The 23,289-nt window shown below is 35.9% G+C and overlaps 1 protein-coding gene across 4 annotated transcripts in view; it reads left to right on the top strand.

The window, feature by feature from the left end:
* Positions 1–23,289, top strand: part of LOC131691083 (myotubularin-related protein 10-B) — a 503,383-nt gene that overhangs the window by 264,153 nt on the left and 215,941 nt on the right. For 3 of the 4 annotated variants that reach the window (XM_058977276.1, XM_058977274.1, XM_058977275.1), the window contains exons 3-4: positions 16,637–16,785; positions 16,841–16,996. The exons of the other annotated variant lie outside the window; for it this stretch is intronic. In XM_058977276.1, coding sequence (XP_058833259.1) covers positions 16,637–16,785; positions 16,841–16,996 — 305 coding nt within the window. The remainder of the gene's footprint in view (positions 1–16,636; positions 16,786–16,840; positions 16,997–23,289) is intronic. 4 annotated transcript variants of the gene reach the window in all.

Genomic DNA, 23,289 nt, shown 5'->3' with positions numbered 1-23,289 from the left:
TGAGCCGACGATAAGACGTGACTCGGAGAATCGTTAGCTAACGAAGTCAGCTGTTCTTTTTGATCCATCTCAGGACCAGCTGCCACCGAAGTGTTCTCAGCAGGTACTCCTTTCGAAAAACTTTCTTACATTTTCATGATGCGCATGCAAAATACTACTAGTGGAGTGTCGTGGTTGGTTTTCCAGCCAGCAAACAATATCATTTTGGCGAAGCATCGGCTCATGTTGTTGTTGTATCCCGTCAACGTTTGACCGCATGGGCAACCATTTCTGGGAATTCTCGTTTATGTTCCCCATCGCTGCTCCACGATGGCTGTCTAAAGCCTTTGCGCCTACAAACTCCTCCTCAAGTTTTCGTAGCCGTTGAAGTTCGTTGTCTCGTTCCACAAGTTCCTTCCGACGTTCTAACTGGAGTTTAGAGGTTTCCTGCTCTCGAAGTAAGAGTTGTTGTTGTAATTCAGCTTCTCGCTTTCGCTGTACTTGTAGTTCCTCAGCCCGTTGCAGTTCCAAACGCTTCAACTGGTTCACTAACTCTAACTCCCTCTTACGTCGCTCTTCGCTTTCCTTTTGATGCTGTAGTGTTGCTTTGTGCAGTTTACGCAGTTCTTCGGTATCAGCTCGCCATTGATCGAACACGGTTTGGTTCCTGTGAAACTTTTGAACAGCTCCGCTAAATTCAGTTCGTGTGGCCGGTTCCGTTAGAAGTGAAAGAAACGGCTGTATATTGACCTTTGGAAGAGTCGGCGAAATTAAATTGGCGCACGGGTTTACTTTTACGCCGACCGCGCCGTCGAAATTATCTTTGCCGATGGTGATACTTCCAGTCGTACGTTTAGCTTCAGTGGCAAGACTATCGAGCGTTGTATGTGAATCCAAATAATCAGCACTTACAGCATTTCCAACGTTGTCTTTCTTCACTGGCGTAGATGTGTGCCGAGCGTGGAGATCATCGACCAGATTAGTAGTTGAAGATAGAACTGGACGTGGGACTTGCTCAAACGTCTTTGAAACGACGTCATCCACATTGGTCTGTACCTGTCTTTGTACCCAATCTTCTACTCTCTTCATAGTCATCTGGTTAGAACGATGACTCCGTGCACTGAGGATAAACTCGTTTTCTTCCTGCTGTTGCATTAACTCGAATTTTTGAGCCACATATTGCTTGTCCTTCTGCAACTTATCAATTTTGGCCTCCTTTAGGGATAACTGCTCCTCATAGAGCTGATCTTGTAGCTTCTTCTCTTCCTCCAGGCGTTGAAGACGAAGAGCGAGCTGGGCTTGCCTCGCTGTAGATGTGGTCGAATGTTCTGCTATGGATCCTGAAGGTGGAACACACGGAACACAAAGAACACAAGAAAACTCCGACAACAGAACTGTGTCTGTGTTAACACCGGCGCACGAAAAATGATACCAACTGCGGCAAACTTTACATTGCACCATGTACAATTCCGCTTTGTTGTTTCTCGTACACCCAGGGCAATCAAATTCCTCACCACGATCCGTTTCCACAAACGAGGCTTGGAATGAATCATCCTTCAATACTTCTCGAAATTGACCAGCGGGTTTGAGGTTAGAGTTTACCTCCCTTTGAGCCGCACGTGTTTGAGAGCGTGTTTGCCGGACGATCGATTTACGCTGCATTCTTCGTAATTAATAATTTTTTTGAGTTTCTGTTGGGCAGGATATTTCGGAGATTCTAGGTAGCAAACTCTTATTTTTGGACGAGTTAGCTCAAAGCTGTAATTGATGTTTTTTGTAAGCGTTATTTCATATCTCACTTCATGTTACTTACAATTTGCCTCCTATTTTAGTTTTTTTTTCTCCTACCAACAGATTAGTTTTAATTTAGAAGTAAGTAGATCTATAATTATAAATTTAGTTAATATAAGATTATATAGATGCATGTTTTTAATTCACCAATAGCTATAAATTCAACGTTTTAGCATTATAAATTTTTGATCTACGTGTACAAATTCTTCTGTCTGAATGTCATTTCTGTCAATGTCTTTTATTCATGTTGTACTATTGCCAACCATTATTTGCCCACTGTCAAATCTTTTGGCTCATGATTGCCGTACGAGGGACATCGCTACTACGTTTGTTCCGAACAGGTTCGTTTTCGTGAGGTTTTTATTTGTTCTTTGGCATTAGGATTAGCTATAATAATTCAAATCAAGAATACTACTGGGAAGTAAGCCTTTAGAAAAAAGTCGATGTCGAAGTAAAATTTGGAACTACACGCATGCACTTCAGAGATAGCGTGATATCAGGAGCTGCGATTTCATTTCAACGCTTTTTTATGAAAAGGGCGATACTTCCAAATGTAAACATAAGGCTTTTTTCATACATGCGAATGAAGGCTTTTAAACGCAACAAATCAACCTAAAAATTTGGATTCTACGATATTGCTTTCTTAAACTACAGCAAAAAATACAACGGGCGAAACTGTATTTTTGTTTGTTTATTTAAAGTTTCGCCCTCCACGCTCCATGCAAACAAACAGGGCGATACTTTTTTTTGCTATCAGTTTAGAGGCGAAACTGTTCGTATTTTTTTAGGATTATCAAGCTGATACCAGCTGTAAATAGTAACAATGATCGTTATTGAAAAAACCCGGACAAAATCGGTGGTGTAAAACGGTAGTTATTGTAAAAAAACGTAAGGGCGATACTTCAATGCTGATAGGTGGGACCGAAAAAGTAAACAATCGCCAAAGGGTTGATACTATCATTTTGTCAATTTCAATAGCAAAAACAAATTTTAATTTAATAATTTCAAATACTTTATGAAGTTTTGGGTTTCGATCACTGAATCATGCAATCTAGGATGTAAAAAACACAATAGTTCTTAAATAGGAAATAAAACCAAGTCTGGAAATATTCACTGTTGATTTTCTTTGAATGGTATCACTGCTAGTATCGCCCTTTTCAAGAAAAAGCGTTGATTTCTTAGTTCTCAGTCGCGTTGGAAATTTGAGTAAAGTATAAACTTCAAATCGATTAAAAAAATTCGATTTTTTGGCTCAGTACAATATACATAACCCCTTTTGGAAAATTCAGTTTTCCCACCACAATGCATTGATTGAGGAATTTAGATATTTTATTAACAGAGCATTAGCAATAATGCGTTTGAATGTCTATTTTATGGGCCAGTTTTTCGCTTTCCCATTGATTTGGTTTGAGATTTCTAGCACTGATGTTGTCCTATGCTGATTTGAGCGATTCTCTAAGTCCTGCCACTATCCCAAGTAGTATGTGTTATCAAAAACATCGCGAAGCATCAAATTCTAAATGTTCTCAAACGATATAATATCCGAAGAGAGTGATAAGAGTTATAAGAAATGTCTCATCACACTGTTAGGTGGATTAAAAACGTTTTTTTTAATACAACAGATAGAAAGTTACTTTGCTTCGTAGAAAATATGTGATTCGACACCGCAAACAACTTTGTGGAAGATTCCAAGAACGTAGGAGAATGACTAAAAAGTTATTATGAAAAAAATAATGTTAGGGGTCTTTCATACAACATGTTTCATAACTTGAAAACTATTAAAGTTAGATATACAGGGTGTTTGGTTCATGATTGAGAATCTATCGGGGGTGATAGAGGATCATATTTGGGGGGAAAATCGTTCTACACCTACCATCAAATCTCAACCGTTACAGAGTTATTCAACTTTTCTTTTCACTAAGGGATCATCCATATACCACGTGGACAATTTCTGGGTGGGTAGGGGTCACGAGAAAGTCCACGTTTGTCCATGGGGAGGAGATATGGAAAATGTCCACATGGTCTCTTCATTATATTTTTGTCTTTTATATGAAATGGAAATAACGCTTGTGAACGCTTGCTTCCAAATTTTTTCAAGGCTTTGAATAATCAAAGTACCTATAAAAGCATAGTGTGTGATGGCAATCATCATGAAACAAAAATCAGAGAAAATCGCTTGAAATAAAATCGGAGAAATTTTTTTGTCTGAATCTTTATTTTGATTTCTGTGACTTAGTCAAATACCACTAATTTTGGATTTAAAAGCTTGTGGTTGAAATTACGAACCAATTCTAGAATCCATAGGTTACCTCAATTTTATGTTATTAAAATGAATCTTTAAAACGTAAATATAAAAGATCATAATGTCGTTCAGAAATGAGATATTTTATGGAAATTTCACAGAAGACGAAAGAAGTGTATGATATTCTGTGGTTAAAGTTTGAAGGATTTTTTTTGCTCTTCTTCGCCATAGTAGTCTAACACAAAGGATTTTTTTTACTGAAATTATCCAAAAAAATTGGAAAGTCCACGTGGACATCGTAGGGAGAGGGGTAGGGGTACAGGAATTGCCCACGCTTGTCCATGGAGGGGGAGGAGGGGGTTAAAAATGAAGGCTTTCTGTCCACGTGGTATACAAACGGCCCCTAACTAGTTCGTCTTTAAATACCTGTACTTCAAAAAATGTAGGAGAATTGTGGGAAAACCCGACACTGTTGGTAAAACCGACACCCCACAACATTTACTAGAAATCAATTTTTTATTCATTTCATAAATAAACGTACTAATAATAATGTATCAACATTATTATTAGTACGTTTATTTAGAGCATTTGAAGAAAAATTGGATTTACGTTAGTACGCCGAATGTCATAAAAATAAACAAAAGATACGACAGAAGCGTTCATACTCGTCTGGATGTTAAATTTCGTTGGTAGATTTTAAGGTTTTAACCGAACAAAAGCTTTTCAAATCACCACATTTTTCAGTACCTATTATTATCGGCCTGTCCTATGATCAACTAGGTGCATTGAAGACGAAATTATTGAGAAATTCAATATTTTTAATTGCTTTTATAAGAAGATGTGCGCTGTTGGGGTAAAACCGACACCCTATGGTTAGGGTAAAACCGACACGCTGTTAAGATGGTTGTGTATACTTGCGATTCATTTCAAAATACTGCGGATCTTTGTGACACTTCAATTAGTCTATTAGAACACTATACTATTAGCAGAAATACACAGAAATACCTTTATTGTGTTTATTTCTTGTAAGTTTCTTTAAAAATCAAAAATTGGAATTTTCGCTTATCTGATTCTATCGAAGCTTTTGCTATTTCTGCAAAAAGCTCATCAAACCGAATTTCTAGTGTTCTCTTGGTTTGTCATAGACGAACTTTATCACAATGAGACAATGATCTTATGTATACCCCAATAGATCGCTGATGATCCGAAAAATCAAATCTGAAAAAGAAAGTTTTACTAAGAAGTGTGTGTGTCACTTATAAGTGAATGAATCCAATTAGCAGGACGTAGAACGCTTGCAAATCTTCTCTTACGAAATAAAATGACACTGGAGTTGCTATGATGTGCGCAAGGATTATTTGGAAGTACTCATATCAAGAAATAATCCTATAGCATAAAATACTCTTATTTATAGTACTACGCTATCGAACTTTCTTCCCCTCACTACATGATGAAGCAATAAAAAGCACATATTTGCATCATACATACTCACACTTTATTAATCACGCATATATCTCATTTTTAATAAAGATAAAGATTTTAATAAAGTGGAGAGAAAATAAATTAAAGGGGGTGTCGATCTTACCCCTATGGGGTGTCGGTTTTACCCGCAGTGCCAACAAAAAGTCACTTTGTTTTCCAAGTTTTACAACCAATAATTTTTAATGAAATTAATTTTTTGAAGCGCTGAAAAAATTAAGTCTTGTTAAGAATTTTCTGAAGAAGAATTCTGCATAAAAACTATAATTTTATTGGTTTTATGGCAACTTAGAAAAATTGTTAAGCTTAAGGTGTCGGTTTTAACCATAATTCCCCTACTTTGTATTTTTAAAATCCTTTAGCTCCATTGGAAAGGTGTGAATATTTCCTATTGAATGGTGTTCGCGCTTGCTGCAGGTAATGACGTTAAGTAGGGGAGACCGAGGAGGGTTGAAGCATTTTTTGTTTTTATTACATAGACCGACAAAAACTGTCATTCGATGATTGCTTATTTTTAAATTTCTTTCTTCTGTTTATGATTTATCAAATTACATCAGAATAACTAACTGGTACAAATCAATAACAAAGCATCAATATATTGATTTTTGTTACAGTGTTCTCTTTGTTTCGCTTCTCCTCATACCGAGTTAAATTGAAACAGCAATGAATGTGAGTTGAAACAATTAATCAATTATTTTAAATATTATCAAATCGTTTTCTAAAGCATCAAATCTTACAATTGTGTCATTTTTATTCGTGTGAACGAATAAGATAATTCCTTAGAATGACATGCATTCTTATCATTATTTTTCACAGTGTAGGGGAACATGGGGAGACTTGACCAAGCGCAAAATTCTATTTTGTGCTATGACGTGTTCTATTAGGTTCATAAAAAAATTTCAAAAATATTTTTATTCTTGTTTCGATCCCTTAAGGTAATATTCAAAGTATGGAATGAAAAATCTTTTCCTTATAGAAAATATTCCGTAATTAATAAATTTAAGTTAAATGATGTAATTTTTTATCAAACTTTGTATGGACATATCTACTCGACTAATAATTACTTTCAAAGTACTTATATCACATCCAGGCATTGCATTTATCGCTCATATGAGTAAATGCGCCCGAATAGTTTGCTACTGCGACAATAAAAACTCACATTTTCACACGAAAAGTTATTGGCACTCACACAACTTCTCCGGATAAATACAACGTGTTATTTCTCCGGATAAATAAAACAGCCGGAGAATGAGTGAATGAGTTTATCACAATATCCTTTTTTCGCTCGCTGCTTTCCTGTCGTTATTCCAAAACACACAAATCTATCATATTTCTTTGCCGCTTTTCTTTGTAATTAAGTGTATTTTTTGAAGTTTTTATTGATTTCCACGTAATTAAAATTTTATCACCTTCTCCGGTGAGAAGGAAAAAGTCAAATAAATTTTATCCTGAAAATCATTCTCACGCTATTTGCGGAGACGGAGAATTTTGAGACTCTTCTTATCTCGGAAAAGTTGGACATCGGATAAACTTCTTCTCGCGTGAGTGAGAGAGAATTACAATGCCTGATCACATCTTATTCCTTATGAAATAGTGAAACGATTTTAGACGTAAGAACCAATGTTGGGGAGACTTGACCTAGATTTTATGGGGAGATTTGACCAAATGGCAATAAGCTGAAGAATGATACAAAATTTCTGATATTTACTATGCTTTGGTACCTATTGTTAATGTTAATCACGTCACACATAAATCCCACCTAAAATATCAGTCTATATCTTTTAGTATTAGTAGTTAAAGCTGGTAGTAATATGGCTAATTTCATAACGTGTGAACATGCACAGAAAAAAATGTTTTGTAATTTTAAGTTTATTTTCATGCACATATTTGGAGCATGAATATAAATGTAAAATTAAGTTCCACCACAAACACACACGACTTGTCGTGCTTTCTTCAACGAATTTTATTATAATTTTACACGTCGATTGAAAATTACAGTTTCTTTAAACGGAAAACCAATGCGCTTCTAATGTATTTTTACTCGAATGCTGCTGTAAAATGAATGACATGTAATATTACATGAATGAAAGTGTAAAATTGTATGCTGTTTGGTGCTCCAATTGATTTTAACGTAATTTTCAATCAAATTTTCGATTCAATCGTTGTATGTTTACATTCGTATTGATTTACATGTCGTTTAAATTTCATTATTTTTTGGTGTGTGCAATGTAACTAGTACAGATAATCCCTAACAGGAAATACATTTAAAAAATCGAAATTCATGAAACGCAACCCTTTTATATTTTTTACTGCTACATAAGGATCTCGACAATATAAAAAAGGATAACAGTATGTTTCATGTCTTTATTTTTTGTCCTGATTTTTCAATATTCTCTTGGTCAAGTCTCCCCGCAGTGGGGTGAATTGACCAAAAAGAAACGACCACAGAAAAACTTTTTTAACTTTTGCAAAAATAATTTAAAAATTCTGCAAAAAATCATGAACACGCTCAACACCTTTGCACATCATATCTCAATGAGCTCTGAAGGATTGAAAACTTTTTTAGAGAGTTATGCGGGTTTAGCTGAAAATCTTGTCAAGTCTTCCCATGTTTCCCTATATCTATGTGAAAACTGACACTTGTTTTGAAAATTTAATAAAATTAGATTTTGGTTACAAATGCAGAAATTTCTGCACTTATCCCAAAAGTAATAACAGTAAGATACTTTCCCGATCAAAATGAAATAACACACTGAAAACCATTCGATGAAGAAAATAACAAAACAAATTCTTGTTTTCCTAATTAGTTGATTTTAACAGAAAAATGAAAAACGTAACTAAATTTTCTCTTAATTTTGCGAGATTCTCAAATAATAGTTATTAAAAATTATTATTGATTTTGATTCAAGACGCATATCGTACGAAATGACAGCAAAGTAGCCAAGATGCACATCTTACTGAAATACATCAAGGTAGCGACAGTAACTATGTTCATACACGCTGGACATAACGGTTATGCAGGTAGGTAGTTGTCTCAGCTTGGAAAGCTTGTTTTAGCCCGGACGCAACTACCAGTGCACAAAAATCAGCAATTCAACTGATCTCATTTTGGTTTTACCTAGTTTTTCTTTAGAAAACATTTCAATAAAGGAATGATTTTGATTGACATTTTTTTTCAACACATGTAGGTATACTGAAAGTTGAAAGTACTGTCGAAAATTGTCAAAATCATTCTATTTCGGATTTAGTCGATTATAAGTAAAATTTCAATTATTAACAAATGTAATATGCAATATGATAATTATTTTTCATCTTTTAAGATTCCAAACTAGATCTGGAATCAGTAAGAAGTTTTATTGCAGTGCTGGCTGACTAAATAGAAAAGAAATAAAAATTATTTCTTTCATCTAAAATTGAAATCATCAATCAATTACCAACAATCCTTAAATAGCTTTGGCTATTTCGTCTCATTTAAGAGTGCAGTTTATAAAAAGATAACATTATGAGAAAAATAACTCTACATTATATTTACGTGTGAATTACTGGCATACATAGTATTTCAACAATTTAATTCCATACCTTCATCCGTCGGTCAGTGAAACAAAACGTTTGAAATATCCTATGTTGTATTTTACGATGAAGCAGTTTAATTCAACAATGAGATTAGTTGAATTCCAGTCGTATGTGTCTTGGCTAAAAAGGTACTGTAACGGCATATACAATTGAGTCTGAACTAAAACAAGCGTTACAAGCTGAGACAAGCTTCTCAAGCTTCAGCTCAGGTAGGCTTTTTAAGTTTTGTGCTAGGCTGAAACGTTCATGTCCAGACTGAAACTGACAGCATCAAACCAACAACGTTGGATTATTGCTTTCAACCAAAATTTAGTTCGCCCAAATATTAACTAGACGAAACCAAAAACTCAACTAATTTTTTAGTTGAAATTGTGATGAATCGGTTTTCCGTGTCGCAAATATAGAATCAAACGCATACAATTCAACAATCGTTGCTGCTATGCTATCTTATGACAAACGCTATTTTGGGGTAAGCTGAGTTAGATATGCCATGTTACTTAATTTTAAGATCTCTACAATGTGGAGTTTTCAGAAGTTTTAAATTCTACTGGGTTACTGAGATATAGCAAAACACGATTATGACAAGCGCCAATTTCTCGAGTGATCGAATTGTGCTATCTTGTGACAATGAAAAAAGAGACAACAATCCTAGCTTGTTGGCTTGTTATAAGCCAAAAAGCTTATAGCAAGCCACCAGATGTCTCTGAAGACATACGTAATTCCTATGCAGATCAACCATAATCATTAGCTAGGTTCTCGTCTTGGGAGCAAACTTTTCCTACCATAGTTTTTTTTGTGAATTGTTGGCTTGTGTTTTTAAGAATATTGAACAAATTTCCTTTTGAAATTTCCACTAGTTTTGGAAAGTATGCCGAATTGTAATGATGGATTACGCAAGAAGTATTCTTCTTTCATAATCCATCATTACATTTCGACATACTTTCCAAAACTTTTTCGTCTAGTCGCCTGTCAACAATAACCTTGTTTGATATATATTTTCTCTAAATTATTGATGAAACCAACTTTTATTCATTATTTTTCCCGAACAAAGGATGAAAATCGTGAAACCCTATATCATCTTTTTGTAACCTGATAATGCTATCGCATGGAAAAGTATATCATTGGGCATAGTGATCTACAACGCATCCTTTTACGAATCAGTTATGAGTCTTTTTATATAAAATCTTCTGTGCACATTTGTGGCAAGTTATACATTTTTTATCATCAATACACACCTATGACACGTATGCGAACGACTTTGGTTTACATTTTAAGCAAAAACTGTCAATATAGTCAACCAATCTTCGTATAAATCGAGAGATTATTGCAGAAAACTAACATTTATAAATTTCAAGATAATCTATCTCTAACTTTAAAAATCGGTTTTCTCGCTTGTCATAAGATAGCACAACAGCGACGAAATGTTAACGCTTAGGCTACATTATAGTGATATTTTCATGATCGAACATCACATAATATCCTATTTATACCAATTTTAAGAAAATAACGAAAACTTACTTTTGCTCATTTTTTGTAGTGTGTTTACCGTAAATACTCAACCACTTATGTAACGTAGTTGGCGTGTATTGGAGGATTTGTGGGCACGATATAAATAAAACAAATGCATTATTGTTTTATCCCTAACAGTACTGTTTCGCTAGTAATGGGCACTGTTTTAACTCTCCTCTATTTCAAATCTCCTCGATTTCCCCTAGTCTTAGAACTGATTTATTCAAAAGTTAACATTTTTTCATCGATTTTTTGTTCATTTCTCGAAAATCTAAATAACAATAAAGTTCATTTCTCGAAATTCTAAATAACATCACCACTTTAAGGGGAGGGATAAAGGTTTCAGCGTGAACAAGAATACTTCTTCTGCGAATTTTTTTAGAACTTTGCGTGATACAAATTTATCAAAACTTTTGTACATTATAGTGTATCATTTCAATAACATGCTGTAATTTTTCTATTCAAAAATATCGACAAACGACTCGGTGACGAAGCGACTTGCAGAATGTCTCTTGAAAAAATATGATTTGAATTTTTTATTCAAAATGAGTAAAAAACCCCTAATTGAAAATTTATCTTAAAAACTCAATGTAGAGGTTAGGTATTTTTAATGATTGTATACTATTCCCCCGAAAATCATTCCCCAGAAAACCATTCCCCAGAATATCATCCCCCAGTATATACTATTCCCCAGAAAGTCATTTCCCAGAATGTACCATATCCCAGAATTCCATACCCCAGAATGCACCATCTCCCAGAAAGTCATTCCCCAGAAAAGTTTTACTTTTTTGTATTGATCATTTCAAATGTGACCGAATCGAAACATTTGAAATGATTTGCATTGTGTTGAAACCGGAAGTTAGGATGACATTATTTATTCCGAATTAAAATAAAGAATGGCTGACTTTCCCCAAAAACCATTCCACAAAAACTAAAATACCGAAGTGTTTTCCCCAGAAAGAACTGTTCTCCAGAAAACCATATCCAGAATGAGCATTGGTTCATAAGTTCATTCCACAGTTATAACCATTTTCCAGACATTTTTTTGAAGTGGGATATTTTTTTGATGAATATCAAAACATGTTTTCAGTATGTTGGCCATATTGCTCCCCTCGAAGAGTGCACTGGTAGCATCATTAGACAATAGCAATATTTTTACTTTTCTTTTAATAATATAAACATACATATAGCACAAATCGCAAAGCTCAGTACAGGTGTGTTTTTCAGTGCCATTTGGCAAAAACCATATGGGATTTTCGATTGATTGACACCGGTGTAGTAGAGTGCACTAGAACTGCACCATTTTAGCACTTTCTAGCAGAAGTGCAGAAAACTGGGTATGTTCCGTTGACACTTCTGCTAGAAAGTGCAAAACCAGTACACTCCACTACACCGGTGCACATCAATCGAAAATCCTAATAGAAAGCGGTACCCCCTTCCTAGGATCCAAAAGAATGAAACAGTGTTATGTAAGTAAGGTTATGTGGCGAAACCAAAACTTTGTACATTACCTAAGTCAAGGAACTGATGCATGATGTTAAGCTGGATAAGCCGTCGAAAGTGGCGGCTCCTCGCAAAAATATTGTTGCACCAATTCGGCCAAAACACTAGCTACACCTTTTATACACGGTTTCAACCACTCATTTACAAATTAGTAAACCCTCAGGCCCAGGAACAATTGGTATATCTCCCGTATACTTGCGCATATGTCAGTGGCGCTATAATCGAAAATGCGTTAACAGTCCCAACTAAAAATATATTCAATTCAAAATGACCGCTAACATTGACGAATAATTGTCGAGTATTATGTCTGTAACTCTGTGGTATAAGTACCATTTGGCGTAAGGTATGAAAATACTTTCGAATGTATTTAGTGCAACCTGTTTGAGTAAACCGAGCCATGGGGTGGATCGTACATTTGCGTACGAAACATTCCCAATACAAACCATTTGTCAAAATATGCATTCATTTCGATTTTAATATGGATTCAACCAAAGCTCCAAAGGAATCAACATACATGTTTGAATAAACCGGGCAGACGAAAAGATCACCAGTTTGCGTGCAAGAGTTACTTGGCGTACAAATTCAAAGAACTGCTCATGTTTGAAAGAAGGAACTAATTCCTATGTTCGAGTAAGACGGTTATACGAGAGGAAAACAGGTTTGCTTGCGAGAGGCTGCCGCTTTCTACGGCACATCCTCAGCAGCTTAACACCGCATAAGTTCCTTGAATTAGGTATGCGCAAACCTTTGGTTTAACCATTACATTAACTTTTCTAGGGAATGACTTTCTGGGGAATGGAGCATTCTGAATAATGGTTTTCTAGGGATTGGTACATTCTGGGAAATGTCTTTCTGGGGAATGGTACATTCTGGGGAAGGAAATTCTGGGGAATGGCGTTCTGGGAAATGGCATTCGGGGGAATGCTATACAACCATTTTTAACATAGAATGTGTATGCAAAGTTTGAAAGAAATCGGTTAAGTAGTTTTGGAATGGCAGGTAACACCGCAAACATGTTTTTCCAGAGACAAAAAGCTTCGTCACCGAGTCGTTTGTCGATATTTTTGCATAGAAAAATTACAGCATGTCATTGAAATGGTATACTATAATGTACAAAAGTTTTGATAAATTCGCTTCACGCAAAGTTCTAACAAAATAGCAAGGAAAGTTTTTTTTTCTCGCTGAGACCCTTATCCACCCCCCACCCTTAATGATTCAGATTGATCGTCTAGAAGAGCTACATAGTTTGTTCTTTGACATAATACACTTATCGGGATTATAGTATTATAGCTCAATAGATCAAAAGTTACACCGCTTCCAAGCGCGCTTCTACCAAGAGCAGTGAAAACGTCTTCCAAGAGCAGTGGTCATTCTAAACTCGGTTTTCTCGAAATGTCGTTTATCCAAAAATGGTTTTTCCGTGATCACGATTGCCGAAAAACCACTCAACCATTTTCTTCATTTTTTTTCTCAATCGATCGTATTTAATTTTTCTCGTACCTTAACGATTCCTTTTTTATGCATATTTTTTTGTTTTGTAGTTGAGAATTTTTTTACACAATTTATAGAGCTCAAAACAGCGATTTTTTTTTGAGCATGAGCATGAGCATGATGACCGTACAATTCGTAGTTGCTACTCCGTGATTGACCAGAACAAGCGAAATTGCACAAAGAACCAACGAATGGAGCCTGGGAGTAGCTTCCCATCCTCAGTGTGCACGTTTCGAGAGTTTCAAATTTTGAAGTGTCAATAACGGCGCCGGCCACGTCCTTACAGTCATCGGGGAAGGAAGGAAATGTTAGTGTGATAACCGTTGTTATGGAGACCGTGTATACCTCTGCATCTCCACGGTTACCACGGAAAGGAGATTTTGTTAGTGGGATGGGATACATAGTTACATAAATCTGGATTCACCTTGGTATGTGATACAATCTATGCGACTCTCAGAAGCGTTATAAGTTAATAATTGCTCTGGGCAGCCGGCTGCCGAGAATTTCAAGAAGATTTATCGTTTGTTGTATTAATTTGGGAATTCTAGGCTTAAAGATATGCAACTTAAACTCCGGACAGCCGGCCATCGGGAGTATTGCTTTTCTTTGATTGAACAAATATTTTTATAAGACAAGGGAACTTTCAAGTTTCTTAACTCCGACGAAGATCGAAAATCTTAGAACAATAACATAGAATATGATACGATTGTCTTAACTCTCCGGAGATACCCGTCGTAATGGAAAAGTTGTTACTTGACTGAATATTACTATCTTACTATCTTAGTATAATTATCGAGGTTAAATCGCGATATAAGCATATATACTTTCTTTATACAGTCATGAGGAACAAGCCGGCTTTTGTAACTATTATTCACGCGCGATGTTATGCTATCTCACGATGAATTCGCGCTGGGGTATGGTAATGTTTGTTTTTATTTTTCATGGTTCATCCCAAATGAAAACCCTAATTTTAAGTATTGAAAGGTACCTTGAAAGGGGGCCGAGAAGTCGCCGCTGGGGGTCCGCGAAGCAAAATATCCCCTCCGAGTGGATATAAAAAATCAAGTCTTGCTTCCCAACAGACTGAAAATTATATATTGACAGCAATGTTTAACCGTGGGGGTCCACAACATCGCAGGGTGATTTCTAAGGGGCCCGAGGCACGAAAATGCTTCAGAACCGCTGATATAGACCGATGCAGAGAATCCCTTCTGAATCCAATATTCTCAACGTTACTCTCAATGGAAGCAAACTACATCCCATCGACTTACAAAATTTTGGACTCTTTATACAGACCCGCGAATCGTAAAAAACGCAACCAAAAAGGAAAAAAAAACGTTTTGACAGTCCTTCTGGACGTAATCCCCGACACTTCGCAAGACCGGGCGCAAAGAGTCTATAGAAAATCATATCCGCAGAAAACCGTTAACAAGAAAATACATAGGTAATACATGTAGTAATTGATTTTTACACGATTCACGCAGATAATCGATTAATCATTATAACAATAAAAAAATCAATAATCGGCTGTCAGTTTTCCGAATATCCAACTCAACCAACTAATATCCGTTAAGCACCTCAAAATACCACAAAGAGGCCACCATCCAAGTTAGAAAATCGCGGAACAAAACGGGAAGACTCTCCAAAAACACCAAGCCACTCATACCTGTACGCAGTAATCGGTTGTTACGGTCTACTAATCGAATACACCAATCGGGCTCTCGAAAATCACTCGACCAGCAGATAACAATTTGTCAAAATCGGACATCACTAAATCCAAGAATTTCGTACAACGTTTATGTCTACTTTCACCCGCGGAACACCCAACACAACACCAGACCAGATGACTTGCAAGCCATCAAAAATCTCGACTCGCACCTCTCCCATGTCGCTTTCGCCCCTGACAGTGCACTACACCGGGTAGCCGGTGTTTTTAGCTTCCGATGGCCCTACATTTTCTGACAAAGTGAAGTTCAGGAATGTTGAGATTTTTATCACTGTTTAGGAAAGCAAAAGTATCATAAAGCTAGTGTCAGGCCTTCATGAGACCTTAAGAAGTCACTTTTGGAGATATTCGTTAATGTAGATTTGTCGGTAGAAGGTTCCAGATTTAATTAACAAAAACTAATTTAACACATCTACAGATCGCTTGCAACATAAAAAACTTTTTGTGCAATTTAACAGCTCCATCTAAGGCCAATTCAATAAATTTCCTACATGAAAGTTTACTTTTGTTAAAAAACGGTTTTTAAACCAAAGCTGGAAGTTAAACCTTGGCGTGGAAGAGCCGGTATATTAATATATGCTATTACTTAGTGTAGAATTAGATTTTGCCCTTTACGGCTATTATACAACCGCCAGAAGAAACTTAAAACGTTGGTACACAATCGAGAATAGCGAATCAGAAAAGCTGACTATATATCAGTGATTTACTAAATACAGAATGGATAATGGTTATGATGTAAAACCTTAAGGTCCGTCCAGGTTAAGTCTTCGGTACGGAGCAATACCTCGACCTAGGAACTCCTTAAGTCTTCGGTACGGAGCCCTAGGAACTCCTAGGACGTTGTTAGTCGCCTCTTACGACATGGGAGCAGTCCCCAGAGGTTCTATTCTTGGCTGAAATAGTGCAAAAAGATTTCAGCCCGCCGGACACCACACGGCTTAATTTATAGAGCTCAAAACAGCGATTTTTTTAGGAAAAACGAAACGTTCATGAATGCAGGAAAAAATATTGTCAACTAATCCTTAAGGTATATACTCATATACTAACGGTTTTTTGAGTTTTGGGATTTTAGTTGATCTATTAGTCTTCAATCATGATCATCGCAAGCCTCTTAAATAAAACAGGGTTTCGGGAAAAAGCTATAACTCCACCAGTTATCAATATACTGTTATAAACATGCTTGTATATTCTACTGATAAATGTAATACCAAAATACTATAGGTTCGATATCAGGAAATCGTTGTTTTATACCTATACGTAAATTCAAACTTTCTTGTCAGTTTTCGCACAAAAACGTATGTAACCCCTTAGGGAGCGGTTTATACAGTATTTGTTTATTACAGGTGAAATCGAAGCCGCCAGAGTTAATAATGTGTCTTTATATACAACGTATTGTACAAAGGATAATAAGTACATCGACGAAAAAGAAGGAGCATTAATAATAACCAATTTTCGGCTGTCTTTTCTGTGTGATGAATGTGAAAATGAGCAGGTAGTAATATAACACACAAAAATTGACATGTAACCAATTCTTTATTTATTTACAGCTCGTAGCGTATCAAAAGAATATGTTTCTTGGAAAATATGATATTTCTCTATCCAACATAGATAGAATATATCAAGTTACAGAGAAAAAATGGCGATTGGTGAGCCCGCAGATGAAAAATAGCAGCAAGATCGAGGTTCTAAAAGTTGTGTGCAAGGTGAAGAAGTAAAACATTTCAGTTGGTTTGTAGACATATGTTAATGTTCAACTGAGAACAGGCCTGTAGCCAGGATTTTGTTTCGGGAGGGGCTTAAAATTATTGTATAAATGTAATAATTCTTTTTTACATTTTAACTTCATTCAATTAGCTAGAGATTACTGGGGAGGGAAAGTTATGAAAATTAGAGCCATAGTACTCAAGTGAGAGCAAGGATGTGAAGTAAACAGATCGACCTTTATTTGCAGAAGACAAAAATTAAGCCCGTATGATATTAAGCCTGTTCTAATGACCCTGTCACTTCCGAGTTTTCCGATCTGTTTACTTCACATCCTTGCTCTCACTCGAGTACTATGGCTCTAATTTTCACAACTTTCCCTACCCAGTAATCTCTAGCTAATTGAATGTCGTTAAAATGTAAAAATGAAAATGTGACTAACTAGTCGAAATAAAAAAAGGAAAAAATGTAATAATTCTGATGACTTGAGATAGTCATTGGAAACTGAACGTAATTATGAATAGTTCTTAGTGAAAACAATTCCAAAACTAAGACAATAGACACTAAAAAACCCTAAAAATACGTGGCCTGTTACAAGAAAGGCTATAGTACATCGACGAATTAAATTTGATTATTATTAATTCACAAGTTAGAAATTTCTCTAGTTACAAAAATGAATATTCAAGAGTTCAAAGTATTTAGGGCTGCTTTAAAAATGTTACGCATTCTAGACTACATGTTTACAAGGTGTAGAAGACGCTAAATTGGAATGAGTAGAAAAATATCCAAAAACACGTCTCACGAAATTTTACACTCATTTGCTAATCTGGAGAACGAAACCAACGTCAAGGTTGTCTCCATGGATAGTAACATATCAGTGTGAAATCCAAGTTTACCGTTGCAAAGAATGTCCAAACAAAGTGAATTGCGAAATTTGCTTTAAATCTTCTGACAAGGTAGGCGATTTGTAGATGCGGAAAATAGGTTCGATTTATATGTTCATGAACAGGCGTCTTGCTACTATTACTAGTTCTGTGACTTCATCCGAAGTTTGCGTTAACTCAACTTTATGAAATTTTCAATTTAAATGATACTGATAATGTCGTAATCATAACAATCCTGAGGAAGAATATTTTTTCATTTTTCTCTCGTGGGGAATGGGTTAAAGACTATCTTCGACAGTATTATCAGGCAACTTAGAATAACTATCTATTTAAGTAGATTCATTTTAGATACTTTTTATATCATTGGACTTACGAATTAAAAATATCGTAGATTGATTTTCCGAGATCCCTGAAACTATAGTAAAAGTCAAAATGTAAAGTGAGCGCAAAAAACTACTGATTTCACTACAAAGCAAGAATAAGAACCTTAGCTCTATCGACTTTCGGAATCTTGCAAAACCGTTGGAACTTGCAAAGATTACCTAGATTAAGTAAATATTATATTTGAACACTTGAAGGTTTTATTTCGGAATTCGTGGGTTTTTGGACAATGTCAAATATATATATATATATATATATATTTCAATGATTTAATCTACTAATGGAAACTATCCAGAATTTGATCTACTGAACGAAACTGCTCAGAACTTGTTCACTAATGGAAAGAAAATTGCTTAGCACTGATTAGTGAATGCTTCTAATGGTAAATTTAACATTGATGAACTAGAAACTAGAAATATAGGTTTAATTTCATAATAATTTCAGCATCACTTGCTTCCGACACATGGAAGAGAACACATCGCATTTACATCTAATTTGCCGAAGAGGCTTTCTTTTAGAGTTGTCTGTTTTTAAATTAAAGCAAACTTTTGCAAAACTTTTTGTCAATTCGTTAAACAAATATGTGGACACTACTCTGCTCAGTAATTGGTTTGTTTTTGAATAAAAATAATTAGCTCTTGATTTTTTACAATCATCCAGATTGGAAGAGATGTATGACTTCTTGAAAAAAGTTGTAATGTTTGTCTGATTACAGGTTTGTTTTACCACTATTTGGGAAAAAGTTTCAAATAAAGTTGTTGCACCTAATGCATCAAAGTTGTACGAATAACGAAGACGAAATGAGAAGATCAGAGCGCAATTCCGAAACCACTCGTGTTGAGTGTATAGAAAAGATAGAAAAGTGATATTGAATCGATTTGGATTGATCGATTTTTTTCCTCTCTTTTCTCTCTTATTTAAGATTATCTCTCTCATTTTAATTTCATGACGAGCAAAAACAGAACGAAAGACTGTCACATACTGAAGACATGAAATCGAAACACTTATCCCAACTTATTGGCTTATAGATTCAATCAGTCCCAACATTTTAGTCGCGCTTCGTGATTGCTATTGTTTTACCACTTTTTGACCCATTCACTTTTAAAAGAATTTTATTTTACACGTTTGTTGCAGATATCATGGATTTTCGAATTAACAGTGTGTTAGTACGGAACGAATTCTTCGTAAAAATGAAATGAAATACTTTTTGTGTAACACAGTACAGTGTGCAGAGTGCACAGTGAGCACTGACCTAATACATAAATCAAAATTGCATGCAATTCAAAAACTTATCATTTAAAAATAACAAACGGGGTCGTGGGTCTTTTATATATTTCCTTATGTAAACAATAAAAAAATATATAACGAGTTTAAATGGTTGTCTGGCAAATCTCGCGCAAGCGCTTAGCCATTGCACGTGGAAACCTGTTTCCGAGGCGAGGAAATATTTTTTTCTCACCAACTATGTCTTGGGGGGGGGGGGGGGGGGAGTTGTTCATTTCTATCTCGCTATTGTACATTTCTGTGTCATCATGTTCGCGAATGTCTGATTTCTTCCTTGCTTCTCGCCCTAAATAATTGCCCATCCGAATGGATTCCATTTCTCCCAAATGTGACATTAATCTGCGAGTAAGCGGCATCCGATCTTGTAGCGGAACATTGGTTTTCTCATCGTCCATATATAGGAGGATCTTAATTATAGCATTGTCACACACACAACCATGTGTTTTAAGTTGTTCGAAATGAATGGTTTCGTCTGGACTAATTTGTTGAGCGCTAAATGCCTGGCATGGTAGAACTCGATAAAGGCGGCTTCCGAAAGTCTAACCTCCATTTACACCTTCAGGAAATGTTCCACATTATGAATGTTCGGTCCTATGCGAATTAATATTTTATAATCACCGTATTTGGCTGGAGCACCACTTCTTGCTTCTACTACTCATTGATCTCGACAGATTACTACAGCAACAATTATAGTAACAGTTTCTTTTATTCTTCAGACAAGGCACTCAATATAAAAGTTACTATTTTTGTCGTTCGCTTCGCACTGGCTCGAGCAAAAGCATAAAGCACACTGAATTTCGTGACCATTGCCTTTGGTGGTTAGAAATTGCCTTCTTCAACTTTTTCTCAATAATTTGTTCAAACCAAATGAGCAACACATTTTGTTAAAAGTGGCCAGTTTTTTAAAATTATTTTTGAAAAATTTCGGGAGGGGCTTTAGTCCCCTAGCCATCCCTCTGGCTACGTGCCTGACTGAGAAAGCTTGGAAAAGTGGCCATCTTGGAGAACGAAAAAAGCCTTTTTTTGCTCACATCGTGTGAAAAATCTTCATGAAAATCAATCAATAGTACTCTACCAATGCCCCGAATACATTGATTCATTTTCATGAAGATTTTTCCAACGACGTGAGAAAAAACTGTTTTTTCGTTTTCAAAGATGGCCGCTTTTTGAGGCATTTTCAGTTGAACCATGTTTGGTACACAGAAATTTTTTTTTGTAATTTTAAGTTTATTTTCATGCACATATTTGGAGCATGAATATAAATGTAAAATTAAGTTCCACTAAAAATCCACACGAGTTGTCGTGCTTTCTTCAACGAATTTTGTTATAATTCTACACGTGGATTGAAAATTACAGTTTCTTCAAACGGAAAACCAATGCACTTCAATGTATTTTTAGACGCTTATTGCTGTAAAATGAATGACACGAATGAAAGTGTAACATTGTATGCTTTTTGATGCTACAATTGAGTGCATTGATTTTAACGTAATTTTCAATCAAAGTTTTGATTCAATCTGTGTATGTTTACATTTGTATTGATTTACATGTCGTTTAAATTTCATTATTTTTGTGTGTGTATACCTTAACATATTTTTGCTTTTTTCCTATAGAAAGGCTACGCAATCACTCTAAAAATCAACTTTTTAACCGAGGCTCGGAGGGCTGAGTCTCTTATACCATTCGACTCAGTTCGTCGAGTTTGGCAAATGTCTGTGTGTGCGTATGTGGGCCAATTCGAACCTAGTAAGGGTTTATGAGCTATAGAACTGGATCGTGTCAACCGATCCACAAATAAATATTATTAATTAGAGAGTGAATCAGGGTGTGACAGAGCGAGCACCCAAGTAAGCCTCATACAGGATGTATGAACGCGTGAGCGAGAGTGAGTGAGTACATCAAGTACAGCCATCCCCCCAGAAGTAATACCGAGAGGTAGTCCCTGAGGGGAACAGTGGCGGTGCCCAATTGAGTTTAGTCGATATTACTTAGCCACGGTGTCACCATGAGAGCCCGACACTCCAGTACACCCCGCTTGGTATCTACCAATGCACGTGTACTGGGTTAGTGCGTAAATTGCATTCTCAGTAACTGCTGTAACAGTAACATCCTGCTGTTTGAATACCACAAGGCGAAAACTGAAGAAAACGGAAAGTAGAAAGTAGAAATTTCCCAAAATGATAGAACTACAAAAAATACTTCATGCAGTCAGCCTTCTATATATAAAAAAAAAAGCCTTCTATATAAAGGTTAATGTACCAGTTTTGATTGGCACTGATTTGCTTATGTTCTTCTTTCATGTATTAAATATTAGACCGGCATCAATTTTGACTTTTTTCGGAAAACAACTGTTTCAAATGGTAAATGGAGGCAAAAATCATATGCAAAGGATAGGATTTTTCCGATAGCTCTAGTACACACACAAGAGGATTCAGTTTCTATAGTAATATATAAGGAAACTCGGAAATAAGAACAGTAACTCTGCATATCTCACAACTTATGGTTGCGTAGCATATTTTATAACGAACAGCTTTGTTGAAGATTGCATAATGATTGAAGGTTAACCAACAAAGTTAATTAACTTGGAAGACCAAACGATTTTTTTTAAACTTTCCATTATAAGCATGTGCGAGAAAGAGAGGCAACACATAACTTTATATGAGAATATCTTTTAACTGCAAAATCATCCTCCCCAAGGCTGAGGGGTTTGACGGTATTGCAAACATCATCAAGCATATTGCATATTGCATTAGTGCAACAGAACTTCTGAAAGACAATTGACATCGAGGAGACCGAGAGGGCTTATGTGTCTTTTTTATATGCTATGTTTTTTCATATTCTGCACCTGCGCATAGCAACGCTCAACTACTAGTCTGTGCGCGGTGACGTGGCCGACTGGCGGGTCAACGTGGATTGATTTTTGCTGTGTTCCGTGTTTGCAAACATTGTTCCACAGTTTGATGGCGGTGTTCGTGGGCGGGGCTCACAGTGAGAGTCATTGTGTGTCCATTTATCGGTCGACTTCGTCATCGTGCATAGACTAATTAAATTAATTTAATAAATACATAAGTAGAAACCTATTAGTTGTAGTTTTGTAATAATGGTAGTTTTTCGTACTAGTGTACAATTGTACAGTCGTATGTCTATCTGTGTATGTGTTCGTCTGAGTATTTGTGATATTTGGGTCAGGGAATGGATGCGGAACTGGCGTATAATACTTCCGGTGTTCAATTTGTGCTTCTGATTCTATTCATTCAGGAACGGATTGGATATATTAGGGTATAAGGTTCGTGGCTGGCCAACCATTGTGTGTAGTTGTAAGGTGTACTAAGAATGTATTAGATATTTCCATAATTGAAACGAACATAACCATCCATACACTCATAGTTTAGAAAAATGGCACAATTGCAACACTAGGTGGATTAAAACAGTTTTTTCTTTATTCGGCGTTTTATGATTCCTTTTATTAGTATATTCCTACTATACGCTATCTATACTCATATAGGTACAAACGCTCGTGGCCTTCGCTATAACACAAACCTGGTCACAAACGCGACCATACAATTGCAATAGTCCATTCATACTTAAACCCGCGATTTCGCCAACATGAAAACACCCCAGTAGTTAAGTAAACGTAACACCTTTAAACTTCCAAACGCGGTCTCAAACATTAAACCACCACTCGCGCGATCATGAAACGGTCACGTCCGGAAGTCTTTCCTCGTTCCTAGCAGTCTGGACTAATGCCT

Source organism: Topomyia yanbarensis, chromosome 3, assembly GCF_030247195.1.
Source record: "Topomyia yanbarensis strain Yona2022 chromosome 3, ASM3024719v1, whole genome shotgun sequence".
Classification (NCBI taxonomy): Eukaryota; Metazoa; Arthropoda; class Insecta; order Diptera; family Culicidae; genus Topomyia; species Topomyia yanbarensis.
This window is presented reverse-complemented; position numbering and strand designations above follow the sequence as displayed.